The following is a 19,440-nucleotide window of genomic DNA, read 5'->3' as shown; positions in this document are numbered from 1 at the left end:
TTTGACTTTTCCAGTTGTTTGTGCTGAAATGAGAATAAGGTGTTGCTCTAGAGACATCAAAATGCTTAACATTTGGAAGTTAAGAACAAGCCTAGAGATAATTGATTGCCTACATTCAAGGAAGGAAGAAAGGGACTGTTCTGAGCCCTGAATGGAATTACAATTTGTGTATCATTCTTATGGTTTTTATCACTAATATTCTGGTATTTCATTATTATTTTCTCAGAGTTATGCAAGCCTATGAAAATCTTGGCTTGCATTTTTTTTTAAAGAAAGTTTTTTGTGCTTGCGGTTGTAGATAAAAATTCAATACTGCAAATAGGTAAGTCCAAGAAGCAAAGAATAAGCAGAATTTTAAATAAAAAAAAAAAGGGGGGGGGGGCCATGGGAAGCAAAGTAGGGTTTAAAGCCTTTTGACTTCCACTCATGATCTGTAGAAGTTGAGATGGATTAGTAATGGAAAAAAATCTTAATGAGTGTAAAAATACTACTTTTTCTTCTTAATTTTTAGCTTGATTTTTAAAATGCATGTAATAATGTCTTCTATTTGTAAGCTTTGTCATGTTTTATAAATGGAGGTGCTCTTTTGCCCTCTCTTTAGGGTTACTCTAATTATTACTTTTCATGGTAGCTCAGAAGCCTTCAGAGGAACAGAGAGCTCACAAAACAGCTGTGAAGCTTCCTGTATAAGTTTGCAAAGAAATGTAGTGATGCGTTAGATCAACTGATACAGTTGAAAAAGGTCAGACAAGCTTTCAGTCCTACAAGTGTGTTAGGTCTGAAACATCCCTGCTTTTTGATGTCCTTAGTCTGGCAATAGTTAGTGATCCTGGTGCACACAGGGAATGGGTTGGCATGCTGAGGCTAACCTGGTAATTGATTCTTTCACTTTTAAAGAGCAGTAAGGAATTTCACATAAAGATGTAGAAACATCTGAGCTCAGACTCCCTAGATCAGTATGTTTTTCTTTGAAACCAATTATTCAGCAATTCCAGCGTACAAGGAGCATTTCTGCTTGTGCTTCCTATTCGTCAAAGGAGGGCTTAAATGTTGAAGAAACTTTGTGATTTACAAAGGGAAGCAATTCAGTGTTAATGTAGAGAATCTTTCACATTAAACTGACAAGGAAACCAGGAAACCACAACCATGCTGAGTCTGACAAACCACAGCTTCAAAGGAAACAGCTGGCTCAGCATATGAAAGCAGGAAAGGGACAGATTAAATTCCGAAGAGGAAGTTCTGTTTTAGTAAAAAAAAATTCACGTGGTTTTTATATTGCCTTGAATACTTTGTCTCTTGTGACTGTTGCTGTTGGCTTTCTGGACTAATTAAGTTACTTTTATGTTAACACATAAAGTAGTTGTTATTTCCCTGCAGAGAACTTGTTTTACGACTGCTGTGAACATGTCCAGTTGTTGTATGCTTGTCCTTTTATTTTAAACTAGGTCATAAGACTGAATTTCCTGCTGTGAAATACCACTGAAATGCTGACTTATTTTGCAAATTCTCAACCTGCACATTAAGTGGAGATTATAAATAACTGAATGTCAAACACCTTCTCAATTTTATATTAAAAATGTGTTCTAATTGCTCTTACTCCTCCCATCAGTGTCACTAACTCCCTGTAGAAGAAACCCTGTTACAAGAAAATTATTGCTCCTACATTAGCATGTTGTGCCAGCAGAGAGCTCTCATAGTTAAAAGCCTATTCTTTTCATGACTAATGTAGACCGTTTGCTATTTGGAAGCATCATTTTACTTGCACAGTTTAGAGGGTTTTAAGCCTTTTTTTTTTTCTTTTTTTTTTTCCTCCTCTGAAAGGAAAATCTGGAGAAGAATGGTTCACGTGTTCTTGATCTGGAACTGGAATTTGATGAACGTGCAGTGCTTATGGAGAATATTGTCTATTTGACAAATTCCCTGGAGGTTGGTACATAGTTGGCATATTTATTCCTTGGGTTTTATTGGAATAGCTGGAGGACCAGCCTGTCCTAAGGCTCTAAGCCTGTTTACATTAACTTCTGAGTGTACGTTGCTCAAGTAATTGTTTTTTATCAACTTTCTGTATTTAAACCTTGTTGTTTAAATTTGTCAAATGTAGGTGTATAAATCTGTTAAATATAGGCATGAGACACGGTGGTAGGTGTGTAGTATACAAACATGTTCCCACAAAACAGAGGTGTTTTTTACTGCAGGACTGGTTGTATCTGTGATAGTGAAGTCCAGTCATGCTTTTGAAGAGATGTTTTTATCTGAGGCAACTGGTATCTTACATTTTTTTCAGCAGAAGAAATGAGAAGGAGGTGTTTCGAGGCATTACTAGCAAGAATGATCAGAGTCCTTAGACTTGTATCCTTGGACTCGTACAACAGCATGTTAACTTAGCAGATTACCTTGCCCTCTTCAAGGAGCAAGTTATGGGCAGGGCTTTTAAAACTATGGTATGTAGTAAGATGGATACCAGTCTAGCAGGAGTTACACTGCTTCATATGATAACCAGAATTTAGTTCAATAGGCAATATGTTAATGAGGGGACAGCTCAGTCAGGTTTTGTTTTTAAAACAACCAACCAACCTCCAAAAACCCAAACCAACCCCCAAAAAACAAAACCAAAAGCAACGGTTTCAAGAATTAGAAAATATATACATATATTGCAAAACTTAATTTTGTAACCTGTACAGTACGAAACAAATGTGGCTTTATTGGACTTGTCCCACATCAGAGCAAAGTCAAGAGCAAGCAACAACTTTTATTTTAAAATATCTGTAAGTCTGCAAAACCCACTGAACTGGGGGATTGAGCAGTTAAATAGTGGATCTTTCATGTGGGAGAATCTAGAAAAACTTGAGAACTGGGCTATCAAATCTCCTGAAGTTTCGCAGGAATTCTCAAGTTCTGTACCAGGGCAGAATTGCCCCATTTTTCTGTATAAGTTGGTGCTGGCTGGCCATCAGCTCTGCTACAAAGGACTTTGGGGTTACTGTGGGGTTGTCAAGATTAATGTAAACATAACGTGAACGTGCTGTCACTGCAAATGAGCCACGCTGCCTATAGACCTACATTAGAAGGCGTTACCTATATAGGATTGTGATTTGGCAAGTCAAGGGGAGTCATCCCTCTCCACCCAGCTCTGCTGAGCCCAAATTTGGCCACATGTCAGTGTTGTGCCCCTTTCTCATCCTCCCCCACTCCACACTCCCAGTTTAAAAAGGCTTTGAGGACTTGTGGCTGTTGAGCAGAGAGGGCTATCAAGATGTCTGGGGAGAGCCTACCCTAGTGCATGACCTACAGCGAGAGGCTGAAGGAGGTGGGCTAAGATCTCGGAGAAATCTTCCGCTACTTAAGAGAGTTAAAGGTGATAAAGCCAACCGCTTTCTTGGTGGTGGGCTGGTAGTCAAACAAGGGACAGTAACCAGGAGTTACTGCTGGAGTTGCAACTTGTGAGGCTGACATGGGACATGAGGAGAGGGCAGCAGTGTAGCCCTTGGAACAGCCGACCTGGAGAGGCTGGGCTGTCTGTGGTGGATCTCTGTCCTTGGAGGCTGACTAGTTGGCACTAGTCCACTTCAAACAGGGAGTAGGTGACCCTCAGAGGTCCCTTCCAAACAGTAGTTTGTGATTTTAGGTGTGCTGTTGTTGCCTTATGTCAATGCACATTTACTTTCTGCTTTACTATGCGAACAGTTCTTTGATAGGCCTGGTAACTCCTGTTGTTCCCTCCAAAACAATTAAACTCCTGTTTATTCCTTCCCCCCTTTTTTTCTTTTTACAGCTGGATCACATTGAAGTGAAGTTTGCTTCAGAAGCAGAAGATAAAATAAAAGAAGACTGCTGTCCTGGAAAACCATTTTCCATATTCAGAACTGAGGTAAAATCAAATTCAGATATTGGAAGTCTGAAAACTTAATTTAAAAAAGCCCAGACAAAAGCAAATATGCCATTTAAAAACTTTAATCTGATGTGAACACTGGATTTATTTTGCCTTTGTTTGTACAGAGCCCTAAATGTGACTAGGATTGTACCTTAGCTTTAAGGCTCTTCCAGTCAGCACAATTTAATGATTTGATCTGAAGACTGTTAAAAATAAGTGACCTGACCATTCGCATACTCTTATATTTCTTTCAGCCGTACGCCTTGACTACTGCTGTTTAGATAAGGTAGATTGTATTCTGCTTAAAACACAGGCCAAAAAATAAAGAATTGAGATGGTCTTCTACAAGTATGGCTGAACTTCACTTCACCGGTGTTATTTGGAAATTGTAGTGTTGCTTATTATACTTGTTTCAAAGTATTACAAATTTCCATGTGAAACTTTGTATTACTTGTTTGCTGAATCCTGAAGCATTTTTTAATACTTCCTGTGTTTATCCATTATTTATAACGGGTTAATAAATTCCATTCATTTGCATAAAATAAAACCTTTCAAAAGTATTCCTACAGCTGTGTCATGGAGTCTTGGAAGAATTAGTGAGTAATGTGTAAGATTAGTGAAACTCTACAACAGTGGTATCATGTATGAATGTTTCTAGCTCTGCACTTTTCAACAGTAAAAATTTCATGGCTGTCCCTAAATATGTCCTAAAAACTTGTGCATACTCTGGCTTATGTTTTGAAGAGCTGGGCGGATGCTTGTGTTCTGCCACTGGCAGTCAGTGTTTCTAAATGAAGTTTATCCATCCAGAGTATTTGGTGATAGAAGATGTTTATTTGTTTTAATTTCATGTTTCCTCTGAGGTTTGGATCACAAATATGGATTCTCCTTTAAAGTTTGTATTAACTTTCTTACAGCCCGGTGTGTCTGTATTTTTGGTGAACCCTCAACCATCTAATGGCCACTTCTCTACAAAAATTGAAATCAGGCAAGGAGACAATAGAGAGGCAGTTATCAGGCGTTTAATGAAGATGGACAGAGGAATCAAAGGTAAAATACTAGCACAGATGTACAGCTATCACATGCTGATTAGATTAACATTCCCGGGAGAGAAGTGGAAACAGAAAGCTGCTGAAGTTTGTGCTGCTGTAGTAGATGCTTAGAAAGGAGCAAGAAGCTTTGTGTTTGAGTGAACAAGAAAAGAGGTAACATGCAAATAAGCAGGCTTTTCTATGGGTTTTCCTCATTAGTCTTCTTCTGCCACTGGTACATTGAAACCTAGTTCCAACCAGAGATGAATATGGATGATATTTCCCCTTGTGCTTTGAATTTCCCAGAAAAAGTGTTAGTTCCATAACTGGTTATAGGCAGTTTCTGCCACTTCTATGGAGCCCAGGACTGAAAAAAATTTACTAGATTTATTTTTCTGTTTAGCCTAAGGTGAATTAATTTAACAGTTGCTATGTTGGCTCCTCATAATTTCTGTCCGGGTTCATAGTGGAAAACTGTTCACCTAAAATTTGGATTACTGAAGAATTGCTCAATAGCCTATCAGTTACCATCGGTTATAGCAAACTTGAACTAGCAGCCTCTGTGGGAAGTAGTTTAATATTCCTTTTGAGTTTTCTGAGCTATTTCTTCCCTCTCTACTCTTATATTCTTTATGCCCTAATACTTGATTTTAGCTGTTAAATGTTGAACTCTGCAGTCAGAAGAGACACAGTAAGTACTGGAAGAATTTCTTTGAGAGCACTCAGTCCACTGGCAATAGTGGATTCTGGTGTGAAAGTATTAAGACAAAAACATTTCATCACTGGTGAATCTGACTTTGCATTTTAGCTGTTGTAGCACTACCTATTCTGTCCTCTGGTGTTAGCTGGTTGCCAGTAGTGGAGACCCAAGCGAGAGTGGCTGGTGAGCCAAAACTTGCTTCTGCGTCTGACAGCATCATCACTGCTTGCTTACCAGAAGTTGGTGTCTCAGTGGTGGTGCAGTGATGGCTCTGGTAAAGGTCTCCAGGCAGAGCTTGGAAGTGCTGCTTTTCCGTGCTCTGAAGTGGCTGGTGTACTGTAGTTTAGGAACCTGAACTCCCTCAGTGCTAAAAAATCCAGCTCTATGGACGTTCCTTTTTTGGTAAAAATCCTGATTGCTGCCAATAATTACTTTGCCTCTTCTTGCTGCATTACTTTCTAAGTAGTTTTCTGTCTAGTAACTTAATGCAGGGCTTTTCTGCTGCCACGTAAGTTCTTGAGGTGTTGTGCACTAAGACAGAAGAGGAGAGATGCTGTTTTCATCTTTGTCACTGTCTCATTGTGTGGCACTGAGAAAATCTTGGCCCTTTTCCTGTTTTTTGGCTTGTTGCAGTTGGAATAAAGGCTGTCTCTTAGGAGTGCTACTGTGGTCAGTTTAAACGTTTGTAGTATCTTGACTGTCTAAAGGTGGTCTTTGTAAGTAGCAGTATTTCAGGGGGGTGCTCTTCCTTGATTTTTTTCTTGGAAATAAGCAATAGTTTTCCTAGCCTACTTGTTGATAATTTTAGTATTCCTCCACTTATCCACCTGCTTGGAAATATATTTTAGGAAAACACAGAATAACATGATAAAATCTCATGTCAGACATTGTTGAAACAAGCATTAAGTTTCTGGCTGGTGTAATGACTGAAAATAGCTTTCTTAAAGGAACAGCAGCTGTGTTTTTGTTGAAGAATGCAGGAATTAAGAATCAAACAAATCTGAAGCACTGTGAGCTTGGTATGAAAGGAAAACTGGACCTCATCCAAAAGCTTGTGACAGCAGAGTAATTTTTTCATTCTTTATCTTTCAACAGCTTGTGTTTATATTAATCTTTTATCTGTAGAACAAAGACAACTACATACCGATGATGGTGCATTCAGAGAAATATATGATAAAGTACATAGCAAAATATAGGCAGGGGGAAGTGCACTGTATACATAGTAGGTGTGTATGCATATCTACTGGCCTTCTGCTAAGTGGATATTTTGAAATGTTTGAAAACAAGTGATATTAAACAGTGACTTTCTCACTCTGTTTTTTCCAGAAGGTGTCACTGTTCTGTTGGTGCACAAGGGCTAGAAGATTGTACTTGGAGGAAGGCTTGGCTTGAAAGATCCCAGGCTTCCTGGAGATTTTTCTTAGTCTGCTTAGCAGTCTTTTATTAATGTGCATTTTAACAGGGAATTGTGTTTAAAACAACTCTCACCTTCCCCGTTCTCCCAGTCTCTGAAGTTCATTCCTCAGAAAATGATACCATGACTGTTCAGTTACTCATAGCTGTCCCAAAGCCAGATATGGCAAAGTTAGTGCTTAGATTGTGGTATTGGGAGTTGGTATTTCTGTGTGGTTTATCCCCATTTCTGCTGGTAACTTGCTGTATAACCACTGAATGACATCTTTGCAGTGGGTGTAAATCTTAACATGAATGTTATTCCTGAGAGAATGTAGTTCCTTGGAGCAGATAGAGAAGTACTGCTTTGGTTAATTCAGTTGATACTATAGCTTGTGTGTAGATCTTGTAGCCTAACTAGCCAGTCTCTTCACTGCAGATCTCTCTAAAGTGAAGTTGATGAGGTTTGATGATCCTGTGCTTGGGCCCCGCCGTGTTCCAGTCCTTGGCAAAGAAGAAGCAGAGAAAACGCCTATTCTGGAGCAAGCCATCTTCCACATTGACCTGGACAAGAAACATGTTCGCATTACTGAGAATGGCTTGACAAAGGACATTGGTGATACAATTGTTTATCTAGTTCATTAAACTGGTATGTACCTGGCTTGATCCATGGAGAAAGTTCATAGAGTGACTTTGAAAGCATCTGTAATGAAAAAAGATGAGAATTTGTTCTATAAAAAAAAAAAAAAAGCCCACCCAAACCAACCTAATTTTGCATGCAAGTTCACCCCTAATCTTTTAAACGTGGATATAATAAAATTATTTTCCTCTGGCCCTTTGGCTTTTCTTGAAAAGAAATGGTTATCCTGAACGTTAACATGGTGAATCTTCTTTTCAGCTATGGCAGGTGTTTTCAGAAGTAAACTGGAGTACCACACTAAGAATTCCTCTCCTTCCTAAATAGGCTAGGATCTGGCTAGAGAAATTGGTTGTGAATCTTCTGTAATAGAGGGGAAGAAGTTGCTGGCACACTTTTGTATCTTACTTTTCAATGACCCAGGTGACTGAACACCATTAGGGCACTTTTACACAGACTACCAGTTCAAAAGTAATTTGATGCTGAAGAACTCTCTTAAGAAAGGGTTAAATATGAAAGTTTCCATGCTTCTCAGCTCTTAAAACAAGAGTGCCTGTAGCAAACACTGCTAAAGACTGACTTTTCCTTTCTTATTCTTTCATAAAACTATTCATAAATCTATTTTAAGTAGAAAGGTTAAGTCTTCTTCTCATAGATTTTAAATGGTGATGGTTTTTGGTAATTTCAGGACTATAGCAGGCTGCTTTCTCCCTTTTTTGAGTTATGAATCATCACATACAGCTTCAGGACTTGTGCCTGCAAATTCATGAAGATGGCTGGTGACAAACACCATACTTTGTTGTGCACCATTGCTCTTTGGCAGTTTCACAATTCTTGATGCTCCATATGGGTTAATGTTTGAACTTCTAATAATATGTTACAGTGTGGGAGGAAAGACCAGTGCAAGAGCTGAAGACTGCTGTACTGAGAGCACCAAGCACTGCTGAGTGTGCCATTTTCTGCCCCTCCCTTTATTATTCCTTTGAAAAGGCAGGTTTTGTTTGTGGTTATACAGATGCAATATGAAATTTCCTTTGCTATTGCTTCTCTGCAGTCCTGCTAAGCAAATACTCATGTGGTTCTCTAAATGGGTTTGCATATCAAGGGAAAAAAGGTGATTCCATAGTCTAAGGCAGTCCCTGGCCACTAGAGATTGGCAGGTGGAAGGGTCGAGTCTAAATACTCCTGCTGCTGCAGGGTCTTGGGAGAAAAACTTTGCCAGCCCTAGCCCTGATGGGCCTTTTAAGTTGCTGGAATACCAGCAGGCAAGAGGAATGTCTGTGGTGGGCAGAGGTGTCTGCTTGCTTGTTCAGGGGAGCTGGTCCTTTGGTACACTGGACTAGTAGGCAGCTGGCACTGCCTTCCCAGTGCAGCCTCTGGGAGAGAAGAGCCCTGGCCACAGCATGGCCATGGGGACCTGGAGCCATCGGGACCCGGCTGCAGCGGTGTGCTTGTCACATCCCTTCACCACTTGGTGAAGTAGCCAGGACTTGGTTCTTTGCTAAAGGTTCACTTCTGTGTAGTCTGAGTGAATTCCCTTCCAAACGAAAAAATAAACCCCAGCACATGCATCCAGTGTCACTTCTCATATGTGGCTGTTTTCATTAGGTGTTTGGAGCTCATTTTCAGAGCATGATGGCAAGATGCCTGTGCTAGTGCTGCTCTGGCACATGCCTTTGAGAACTGCATTTTTCTGGTCAGTATGTGGCTGTTTCACACCCAGGTATCGTCTCTGGATTTCTTGCTCTGTAACAGTTGCTTTCCAGTACAAAGTGTTGAAAGTGAGAGAGGTCCCAGGCTGCCCCAGCACCTCCCTAACAGCAGCCAGGTGGTAGGAAAACAAGGTATTTCAGCATTGTGATTGCAGAGCCTCCTGAGGGTCTGTTGTTGCAGGGACAGGAACCTGATCTGAACTCTGCACTCAGTGGAGGAGGAACTGCAGCCACCAGGGAGGAATGTTTAAATACCCTCTGCGCTGGGAGACTTTCATACCCAACTCTGTTGTGGGTAAGCATGTAAACACTGTGACAGCGTGACACAGTGCCTTGGGTCAGTGTGGGGAGAGGGATTTAAAAAAGTCTGACAAAGATTCCAGTGGTGAGGGGTCAATGTGCTCACAAAACCAGGAGGCTCAAATATTGCTCTTGTTTGGCTGCCTCCCTTTGAGCAAATTTGGCTGAAGGCTGCAGGCAGAAGTCTCTTACAGAAGACAAGAAGAAGGACTTGGGGTTTCCAGATAGGCTGAGGTGGGTGCAAGATTTGCTCTGTTGTCTTCGGATGAGAAGTCTGACACTGGATATGTGATAGCAGAGGCAATACGTTGTGGAACTGGAACCCTTGTACTGCCCCTTGTAACTTGTACATGGATGTTCTTCCCATGTATGTGCATTTTGATTGCCAGTGCTCCACAAAGAGCAGCTGAGGATCAGGTGAAGCGAGCTGATCAGAAAACTTCCCTTAATTTCCTTGTACAAAAGCACCTTTATTAGTTCCAAGAAGCAGGGATTACAGCAGTAAAAATCTAATATATTGACAAAGCAGCAGCCAGATAATCTTAGCAGGTAAAAACTTAGCTCAAAGTTTTAGAACAATAACTATTGCTTCCTTATTCTGTCATAATCTGGTTTTTTTTTCCTTTCAGTAGCTGTCCAGAGAGCAAAGACTTACCCACTGATGTTTGGGACAGCTGGTCTGTAAAGTGTGTTTGTATGTGGTTGGGTTTTGGTTTTTTTCTGCCATGAGGGGCAAGTTAATCAATGGTGGTATTTCTTACAGTCTCAGTGTTCAAGTGAATCAGCCAAACTGATTGTTAATGAGCAAGACAGAGCTTTTTTTTTTTTTTTTATTTATTATGATGGTTTGTTGGCTTCCAGGAGATGTCACTGCTATGCTGGTTCTTGTGCTTTTTTTCCCAATAAGAGCTAGTAATAGGATAAAGAGGCTTTCTTGGTACTAGATTTCCCCCATTATTAATAAAATTCTGGCCTTCATAGTCTTCATGTTATGATTTTGGTTAGAGAAAGCTGGAAAGGGAACCTTTTTTTCTTCTTCTTAACTGAGCCAGTTTTTGAAGTACATAAATTCACAGCCATAAAGAACAAGGTTATTGCTTTTATTTCCCAGCTCTTCCAGTTCCCTGCTGTAGCACCATAGGATATTTCCTTGGCTTTCTGTGCCCTTCAGTTTTCCTCTCTTCAGGAGAATGCATGGATACTTTTCTCTGAAAAGTTGTGAGGCATAAATAACTTCTTTCAGAAGGAGGTTAAAATAATTTGGAAAAGTTCAGAGGAACAGCAAGTGCCACCAGGTGCATCGCCTGATGCCATGCCAAGCTGGACGGAGTCTGGCACTGCAGAGCCATGTCAGCAGTGGGAAAATCAGCTCCAGACAGAAAGCAGACTTATTTCTCTCTACAGATGTTTTCCAGAGTGAAAGGGCTACATCTCCATGATGCTGTTCTGCTGCCCATCTCGGCACATACAAGAGAAGTGGCAGGTTTAGATGGGGTTGTCTCCTCTATGTGTCCAGCCAGGAGTTGCTCGCATCATGAAGGAGGCAGCAATGGGTGACCAAGGCACCGTGAAACCTGTTCCTTCCTGTGCCTGTTCTGCAGGTACTTGATAAATTTGTTTCATTTTAAAAATAAAACAGAAAACCCCTGGTGAGTTAAATCTCCCCTGGCACTAGCAAAATGCTGGGCCTACTTTTCACCCACTGGTAGGGTTTGGGTTTGTTGTGTTTTAGCAAGGAAAGCTCTATAGGAGGAACATGCTCTTGACTGCCTTGCAGACATGCTAAAGCTGCACTTCTTGTCAACTGGATTTGGCTCTGTCCTTCAAACCTGATTCAATTGAATGCTTTAATTTGAGAGCCTGCTGCTGCCTGGGGCTTGGGGAAGAGGGGGGCGAGGAGTGGTCCTGGCAGTTGGGAGCTGGTATGACATCAGGGTGCAGAGTATGGTGATGTCACTTGTTCTTTGTGCTGGGGCTGCTCCCAGGCATCTGTTTCCACACCTAGCTGGAAGTCATTGCTCTGCTGATGGGATGAATGTCTCTGAGGTCCCGTTGCCATTTCTTCTTTTCTGGGTAATGCCTGAGGATGGGACTTCTTTTCTTTCTGGTCTCAAGTAAGGAGCAAAGTTAGAAGCACCATCCTCGGTTAACGTTATAAATAATCTGGTATATAAAAAAAATAAATCTATATAGAAGCTATATAGCTGATGAGAAATGAATGCTCGCTGTTACATATTACATCGTAAAATACCTCTCTGCCGTGAGACCTGGGGAGGGCTTCTTTTACTCAGGAATTCAGTTCAAAGCAGTTTATTAATCCCTCCAGGCTTTGCAGGCAGAAGAGAGAATTATTGACTCTGTGGCACCAGCAAAGTATCCAGAATCTATATTTTGTTTAAAGTAGAAACAGTTATTCGTCAACAGTGCCTTATTGTGTCAGAAGGATTGCATGACCTTTGGTGAGTTATTTTCTGCTGAAGTGGGGAGCAGCAGAAATCATCATGCAAGAGCTGGAGATGCACATCGGCTGCTGAGCTGGAGGGAGCTGCCTGGGAACAGCTGCTGGTGAGGTTGGTTCAGAATGGTCTTTTTTTAATATTTGTACCGTACTGTCAAGGATCACCATTGGTATTGATTGGTTCTTGAACTGTCTGCGTGGCAGCGGTAAACCTTCGTACTGTGGCAGAGCTGGGCTGTGGGCTCCATCTGCTTCATGTGAAGGGACTGGAGGTGTCCGCAGCCTCACCTTCCTGCCCCGTCCCATCTCTGCGTGGCCCCCACTGCCCCCCGTCCTGGCACACGGGCAGTGCACTGGGCTGCTGGGGCTCGGGAGCCCAGTGAGAGAGCAATGTCACCAGCACCTGACAAAAACCTTCCACCCTGGAAAAATCGGTATTGGCCCTTGAAGCTACTTCCAGTAAAATCGTGACGGGTGTGTTATGTAATCAGAAGGACTGGAGGGCTGGAGATCTTACTGCAGCGTGGCTTTTTAGCATCCACATGGTAACTTGTGGTGATGCTGTGAGATGCTGAAGTCTTCATGGGTATTGTAATTTGCTCTGGAAGCACTCATGCCTTGCCATAGATGTGGAGGGCGGTGGAGATTGGCGGTAGAGATGAGTGTGGAGCTCAGTGACAAGGAGACGCAGGAGCAAGCAGATCCTTGAAAGGGAACTGGTATAAAGTAAAGCAAAATGGTAGCACTGGTCCCATGAATCTTCTTTCCTCCTCCACAAGGTCACTCCAAATATGCAGAGTGTGTATATCATTAAAAATAGACAGGATCTTTTAATTTTGTGTGTTCTTGTTCCTTTCTCCCATGCACAGCAAAGTGCCAGGGGAGCCCATGATGAGACAGCCAGTGTGGCCGTCACTGCTGCTGTGGGGGCTGGACCCCTGGCCTCTTCGATGTCTGCCACAGCAAGGCAATTTGTATGAGTTTGCGTGGCTGCTTCTTACTCCCTGAATGCCTCTGTAGTTCCCACAGCAAAGAGACACTGAGTTAACAGCAAGCTTGAACCCGTTCCTGTTGCCTGTCCCACCCGTGGTGCCCAGTCACCAGCTGCTGCACGGGGTGACCCAGGAGAGGCTGGGCAGCGTCTGCCGCAGCCTCCCTGCAAACCATCAGCATGGCCCTGTGTGTTTTGGGGGTCTGCGATGCCTCCCACTGCCCTCACCTGTGGGCAAAGGCTCCGGCAACGAAGTGCAGCTACCTGCAAAACGCAGGTGCCCCAGCCAGGTACCCAAGCACGGCTAAAAGCTGCGAGGAGGTAGATCTGTGTTTTATCTGTGGCATAAAAGGGGTTCAGTTGTTGCTCCTCTGATCTTTAAGCAGTGGCTGTTAGAGTAATTTCTGATCCATTAAGCAGAGATATGTGTCTAACAGGAAGAATTTTTATTTCTTTTGATGTTTTATTTCTTTAGTAGCAGATTGGGTTTTTGCATCCTTTTTTCTCTTTATTTGGGTGGGGGTCACATTACTTTCTTCCAGGTTTCTTTTATGTCTTTCATAATGTGTGAGGTGGAAAAAATTATCACCACTAATTTGCATTACGGACGTGAGTTAGATTCAAAGGCGCAGAGCACTTCTTCTGAAAATAGTTCTTTGGGTTTTGTTCTGACACCACTCTAAAAGCTGGGCTACTTTATTTGATGGAGGGAGGTTTATAATGCTCCTTGGCTGAATACATGGGAGATGGGGTCTTCAGGACCCAAAACAACTGAGGGGGCGAAGCAGCTGGGGCTGGTGCAGTGGCAGCTCTGGGGCTGGAGGGTCTGCAGGGAGCCCAGCAGTGCTGGGAGCCTTGGACCCCGCTCTGGGCAGCGGTTTCAGCCTCACACTTTTCCCTGCTCCAGGGTCTTGTGTAGAGAAAGCAAACCCAGGGTTTTGATCGGTTTGCTTTTTTGGTTTCGGTTTTGGCTGGATCAACTGGGTCATGAGAAAGTGCTGCAAGTGCTAATTAAAACTGGGGGCGCAGCTCTGACCTCCAAACTTCTGCTCCACGCAGCCTAAAGTATCCTTCTTGTACAACCCGAGGTACCCTCCTCCAGGGAGTTTGATTCTCTTGCTGTGCCAGCTGCTCTCACAGGTACAAATCAGGCAGTCCACTCGTCATGGAGCGGTGGGAGGGCTGAGAGCTTCTTATTTCCCAGCTTTTGGCATTTTTAAAGAACTCACTTAAATACTGCAGGGGTTTCGTAAACAGGGGCTTACCAATGAGTTTAACAGAACAGGAAGCATTATGTTTTTATAATAATAGTACATTGTTTAAAGTACTGTTACTATTGTTACAAAACAGATTTAAACAGTGTGATTCCATAGCAAAGGTCTGAGAGCTTTGGTTCTGCTGGAGACGGTGTGTTGTGCTGGGTGTATTTACCCTGAATTGTAAACAAAAGGCAACGCAAATTAATTGCAACAGGCTGCAATAGCAAAGCACTATTGAATTTAGTTCAGGCAATAGCAGTGAGAGAGAAAGCTGAATACCCAGATGGGAGCCAGCACTGCCCTCCTGGGTACTCTGAGGATTATGCACTTTGTACTTTTTTCTCCTTTGTTTCTGCTGGACCAATGTTTCACAGACTTTGAAGTGTGTCTTCACTGCTGTTGGGGATATAGCTAGCAAAGGCTTTTCATTCTTCCAGTTAATAGCACCAGTTCAGCAGGCAGAGGAGATGACACCTGGACCCCACGTGTGGTGGGACTCAGTCCAGTGTTGGAGCTAGCATTTGCCATAAATACAGGGAATTCATTGGAACTGAAGCGAGGTTTTGAAATATACACACACACACACACACACAGAGCAGTTAGAAAAACATCCCCCTTTTCCTGTGGTGTAAATCTGTTGGGGATCTGAGAACTTCAGCTGCGATTTTTCTTGTCCAGCAGCCCTAAGAATTTTGGGACATGCAATGTGCAGAATTATTACACAAACGTGTTTGCCCCACTGTTGGAGCTGGGCTGCACTGCCCCCCCCTTGGCTGTGGGTGCTGGCAGTGCCCTGGGTGGTCCATGCCTGGGGCACAGCATGGCCCAGCGCTACGGGCAGTGCCGGTGCCTCCCCCGTGGGCTGAGCCAGGGAGAGGTGCCGAAGGCAGGCCAGTCTCTGCGGGGGGAGAGCTCTTCCCTCGTGGGGGGGTTCGGTCAGGGCACCCATCGCCCGCAGCTGCCCCCTTTCCCAGAGATGCTGCTGCAGCTCGGTGCTTGCAGCCAGCATCAGCGTACCGGAGGGCAGCGCTGAAAAGCGATCTCGTTAAAATGATGCAAATGTGAAAAGTGAATTTGGGGCTCAGTCCCAGAGAAAACAGATCTCACCCACTGCCCCCCCCCCCCCCCCCGCCGGTGTTTGTAGCGGTGTGTGCAGGGTCCTGCAGCCAAATTCCTTTCTGATCTGAAAATCTATTCTGTTACCTTGATGCATTTTTAAAGCAGAACTAATGCATTAAATCTAAGGAATTGCCCTGTCTCCTGTGCGGAGGCAAAAGCAGCATTTGTTTTATAATGGAGTGGTAACTCCAAGCAACTACTCATGTTTTTAAAGTACTTTGTAAGACCAGGATAGTGTGTGTCTGTGCAGCTGCTGTAGAATTGCACAGCCCGGAGCGGATGCTGTACGAGATACATTGCTGTGTAATTAGGCGGCAGGGAACAAGGAGCCCTTTCAAGCCAAGGCGGAGACGCAGCCAAGGGCTTGCGCACACCGAGCATCCTCACGTCCTGCTTTTAGTGAAACTTGTGTGTGTCCAGGACCCCTCAGAGTCTGTCTTCCCTGTGTTGAAGGTGTACCGGGCAGAGGATTCCAGGTCGCGGGCTGAAATGAGCTGCCCCAGCACACAAGTGCAGGGTAATTCAATGGACTGGGTCTGGATCTGGCCCGTGAGTTCACTCTTGCTGTGGAGTGATCTCGGTAGGACGTGCAAGATGAGGTGGAGAAGCTGGTACTTGGTTGTGCTGCTTGTGTAAACCCTACTCGCTCCTTCCAGGGGACCTTCGGTGGAGACTGGGCAGTCGTCCCGGCTGCTGGCCGCCTGCTGCTGGTCAAGTGACCCGAGAGCTGAAGCCGTGGGCTGCCACCAAACCCGCAGGAATGCTGCTGTTTAGCTGAGGGTGTCCTAGTTAAAAAAACCTCCCAGCGAGGGAGCCTGAGTCATGATTTTATCTATCCAGTCCTTTTCCCTCACCACCCACCATGCAAAATGCCTTGGTTTTAAAAATAAAATGCATGAGTATTTTACAGCAGTCTCTCTCTCTCTGCTGATTCTCATCCCCTTCACTGTGTTAAACCTGGATATAATGCCCAATAACCTGCTCCTTCTAGCAGATCATCGTATCACAGCAGTTTCCTGATCCAGCAGTGGCTTTAAGAGTGTGAACCTAAATTGCCATCTTCAGCTGGGACTTGTGGTCTGAAAATTTAGTGCAGATTTATTTGCTGTTCTTGGGAGAGCAGCAGCGACCCACTCATTCTGTGGCTGAAGAGTTTATAGCAAAGTGGTAGTGCCACAGAGCATTGGTAAGGGGTGAGCCGGGAAGCAGGACCAGGGTCCCATCCCTGTGCTCTGACTGTCCCTCCAGGGACTCGCTTCTAACCATGTAAAATGGAGTGAAGTGCTGTGCTTTCCTCTTGGCCAGAGATTTCAGAGCCCTTAAAAAAAAAAAAAAAAAAAGTCAAGCAATGCTAAATATGGTTATATTTGCTTGTAGGTTCCTGCTGGGGGCAAAGAGCGTCAAAAATAGAAAGCAGGAGCTTGAGCTCAGACCAGCTGAAACTGAGCTCAAGCTGGAACCTGGCTGGTGGGCCGGAAAGCAAAGCCCTTGTTGCCAACCTCAGCACCAGGTAACCCTCCTCTTACTTGCCATTTGTTCCCAACTGTGGAAGCAGCAACCCAAAATAAGAAAGTGAAAATAAACGTTCCTGGGGTTTTTTTCATGCAAAAAGTTTTAATGGTAACACAGTAGCTTCCACAGGATGGAATACCGCACGCATCAGGCGCTGAAAGCTTTACCAAGGCCTGTGTTTCCCACTTGGTGACCCCCACCACGCTAGCCAGCTAATTTGGCAGTGCACGCATGCTGCAACTCAGTTCTGCCACTTACACTTCCAGGGTATAAGGTGCCATAATCCATTTGGCTCTAATTAATTTAATTAACCTACAGGCTACAGATCTAAACATTAGTGCTATAAACTTAGATGAATAAACTTCTGAAAACTTAAAATGTTTTTAAACCATTGTTTTTCAGTTACAGAAATACAAAATAAATATCTTGAAGATTAATACAAAACAGAAAACTAATATCTTTTTGTTTATTGACTTCTCTCTTTTCCCTAATAGTATGTTAAATTGAAAAAACCTTTTTAAAAAATGAACTTCACATCATGGAAAAAATATTAAGCATCACTGAATTTGTACAAGTGTCTCCAAACAATAAACTAAATGTATGTTATTTTATTTATTCCTCCTACCCATCACCAAATAAGAGAAGATTATATATCCTACCGTTTCTAAGCATATACATGTAAAAATAGTAACTTCTATTTTCTCACTTATAGTAACATGGCTGTAACATTTCATTATAATGTTTCTTGGGCTCAGTGCAGAAAGAAGACAACAAAATTCCCTGGTCTGTTATGCAGGGGATCAAGGTGAATGGTGATCCCTACTGACTTTAAAACTTACTTCGGTTGGAACTTTGGTATAAATAGATCTTTTTTTCCACTTTTATTACACGTATAGTCTTCACCAGCCTGACCACCGCTGGGTGTCTTGTGTGCCAGCCCACAGCGCGGTTTCTGATCCATCACAACTTTCTGTCTGAAACAGGTACAAAGTGATCAGCTTGTGCAAGCTCCCACTGACCTCACTGGTCAGTCCCCATTGCTTCACCTGGACAGGTTTGGGTTCTAAACACTGATTTTTTTAATATTTTGAAATGTTACTTTTTAAGTGGGGGAGATACTGAGACTTAAGGCAAAAAACCTGATAAACTTGAAGTCTATAGCTATTGTTACACTTAAAACATGTAGTTGCACAAATGAACTCAATAACTATTGGACAATGAATAAACCTCCTAAAATGATGACAAATGTACACATAAGCTTGCACATTCCTGGGCTGCTCCAGTGTTTCCAACTTAAATGTTTTGTGGCCAATATTTGCATTCCTCTTTGCTAGAGCTAGGGATGGAGGAGGGATGGGGTGACGGGCCACTGCTCCCGGGCTTTGCTGCGGCTGAGAGAGGGCTTGGAGCCTCCGCAGTGGCAAAGCTGTCTGTCTGCGGGCTGGAAGAGCTGCAGGGGCTGGGGGGCTCTTCAGTAAAGACTGCCTATTGTCTTGGATTTTTTTTCTCAAGCTAATTTCTTGTTTTTTCTGAGTCTAGAGGAGATGCTTGGTGTTTTAACAGTTCTTGTTTTGCTTTGGTGGTTTATGAAAAATTAAACAGGATGAAGTCAGGAAATAAAACTCTTGGAAATAAGTGTTCATTAAAACACCTGGTGACTAAGAAGATAGCATGGATTAGAAGTCTGGATAAACTACAGCTTTAAAGGTGTTTTTCTAATGTTAGTTTTAGAAAATAGACCTTTACCAAGGGGAGAGTAGGGTTGTTGGGAGAGTGAAAGAAGCAAATATCTGGTGTCCCACACACTGTAGTCTTTCACTAGCTTATCAGGATTGGGATACTTTTTTTCTAAATCCTTGGGTTCTTGCAATCATGTGGTCATGTTGGGGGGGGGGTGGTGGTGGTGGTGGTGGAATCCCTTGACTTCATGTAAAAAGAGCCCTCGCGGCTGTAGGAAAAAACTCTTGAGAATGACTGTCAAAGGCTCAGTGACTGGGAGGCGAATAGAAATGACAGCCAGGTGGGGGGTCTGTCACAGTTACTGAGCTACCCCAGGCACTCCTCCTCTTTGTGGGTGTCTGGAGCTGCCTGTGCCCGAGTCCAGCCTGCAAAGCCTCGAGTCTGGCCATCCACTGCTGTGGGCAATGCAGTTTCTGGTGGCACCCAACCAGATGTGATGCTAAATGGTTTGCATGACCACAGCATCCTCTAGTATGACTTGTGTTCTCTGGCCAAGGGATCATTACATCCTCTTTATCACAGAGCAGGGACTGATCCCAGGGGACTTTCGAGGGATGCCAGCCTGGCTACAGTTCTCTGGCTCCTAGGAGAGCTGTCTGCCAGCGATGCAGCAGCCAGTTGCCATCTGAAATAGCCTTGCAGAATTCCCTCCTGGGACTGAACATCATCGCTTCAACTTTCTTTGTGGCAAGTGGTGCAAGTCCCCCTTGGGTCCAAC

At 43.4% G+C, this 19,440-nt stretch overlaps 1 protein-coding gene across 4 annotated transcripts in view; it reads left to right on the top strand.

Annotated features, from left to right (window-relative positions):
- Positions 1-16,005, top strand: part of LARS1 (leucyl-tRNA synthetase 1) — a 42,089-nt gene extending 26,084 nt beyond the window's left edge. Inside the window, exons 29-34 of one of the 4 annotated variants that reach the window (XR_007509732.1) lie at positions 1,822-1,926; positions 3,773-3,868; positions 4,789-4,921; positions 7,434-7,643; positions 11,048-11,244; positions 11,970-16,005. Coding sequence is in view for 3 of the 4 variants with exons in the window: in XM_049830036.1 (XP_049685993.1) it covers positions 1,822-1,926; positions 3,773-3,868; positions 4,789-4,921; positions 7,434-7,639 (540 nt within the window). In the remaining variant the exon portion in view is untranslated. Of the gene's footprint in view, positions 1-1,821; positions 1,927-3,772; positions 3,869-4,788; positions 4,922-7,433; positions 7,827-9,524; positions 9,675-11,047; positions 11,405-11,969 lie in introns of those variants that run through there. The other 3 variants (XM_049830036.1, XM_049830035.1, XM_049830034.1) reach the window with 3 other exon arrangements.
- The last annotated feature ends 3,435 nt before the right edge of the window (positions 16,006-19,440 follow it).

The sequence above is a fragment of the Accipiter gentilis genome, chromosome 26 (genome assembly GCF_929443795.1).
Source record: "Accipiter gentilis chromosome 26, bAccGen1.1, whole genome shotgun sequence".
Taxonomy (NCBI): domain Eukaryota; kingdom Metazoa; phylum Chordata; class Aves; order Accipitriformes; family Accipitridae; genus Astur; species Astur gentilis.
This window is presented reverse-complemented; position numbering and strand designations above follow the sequence as displayed.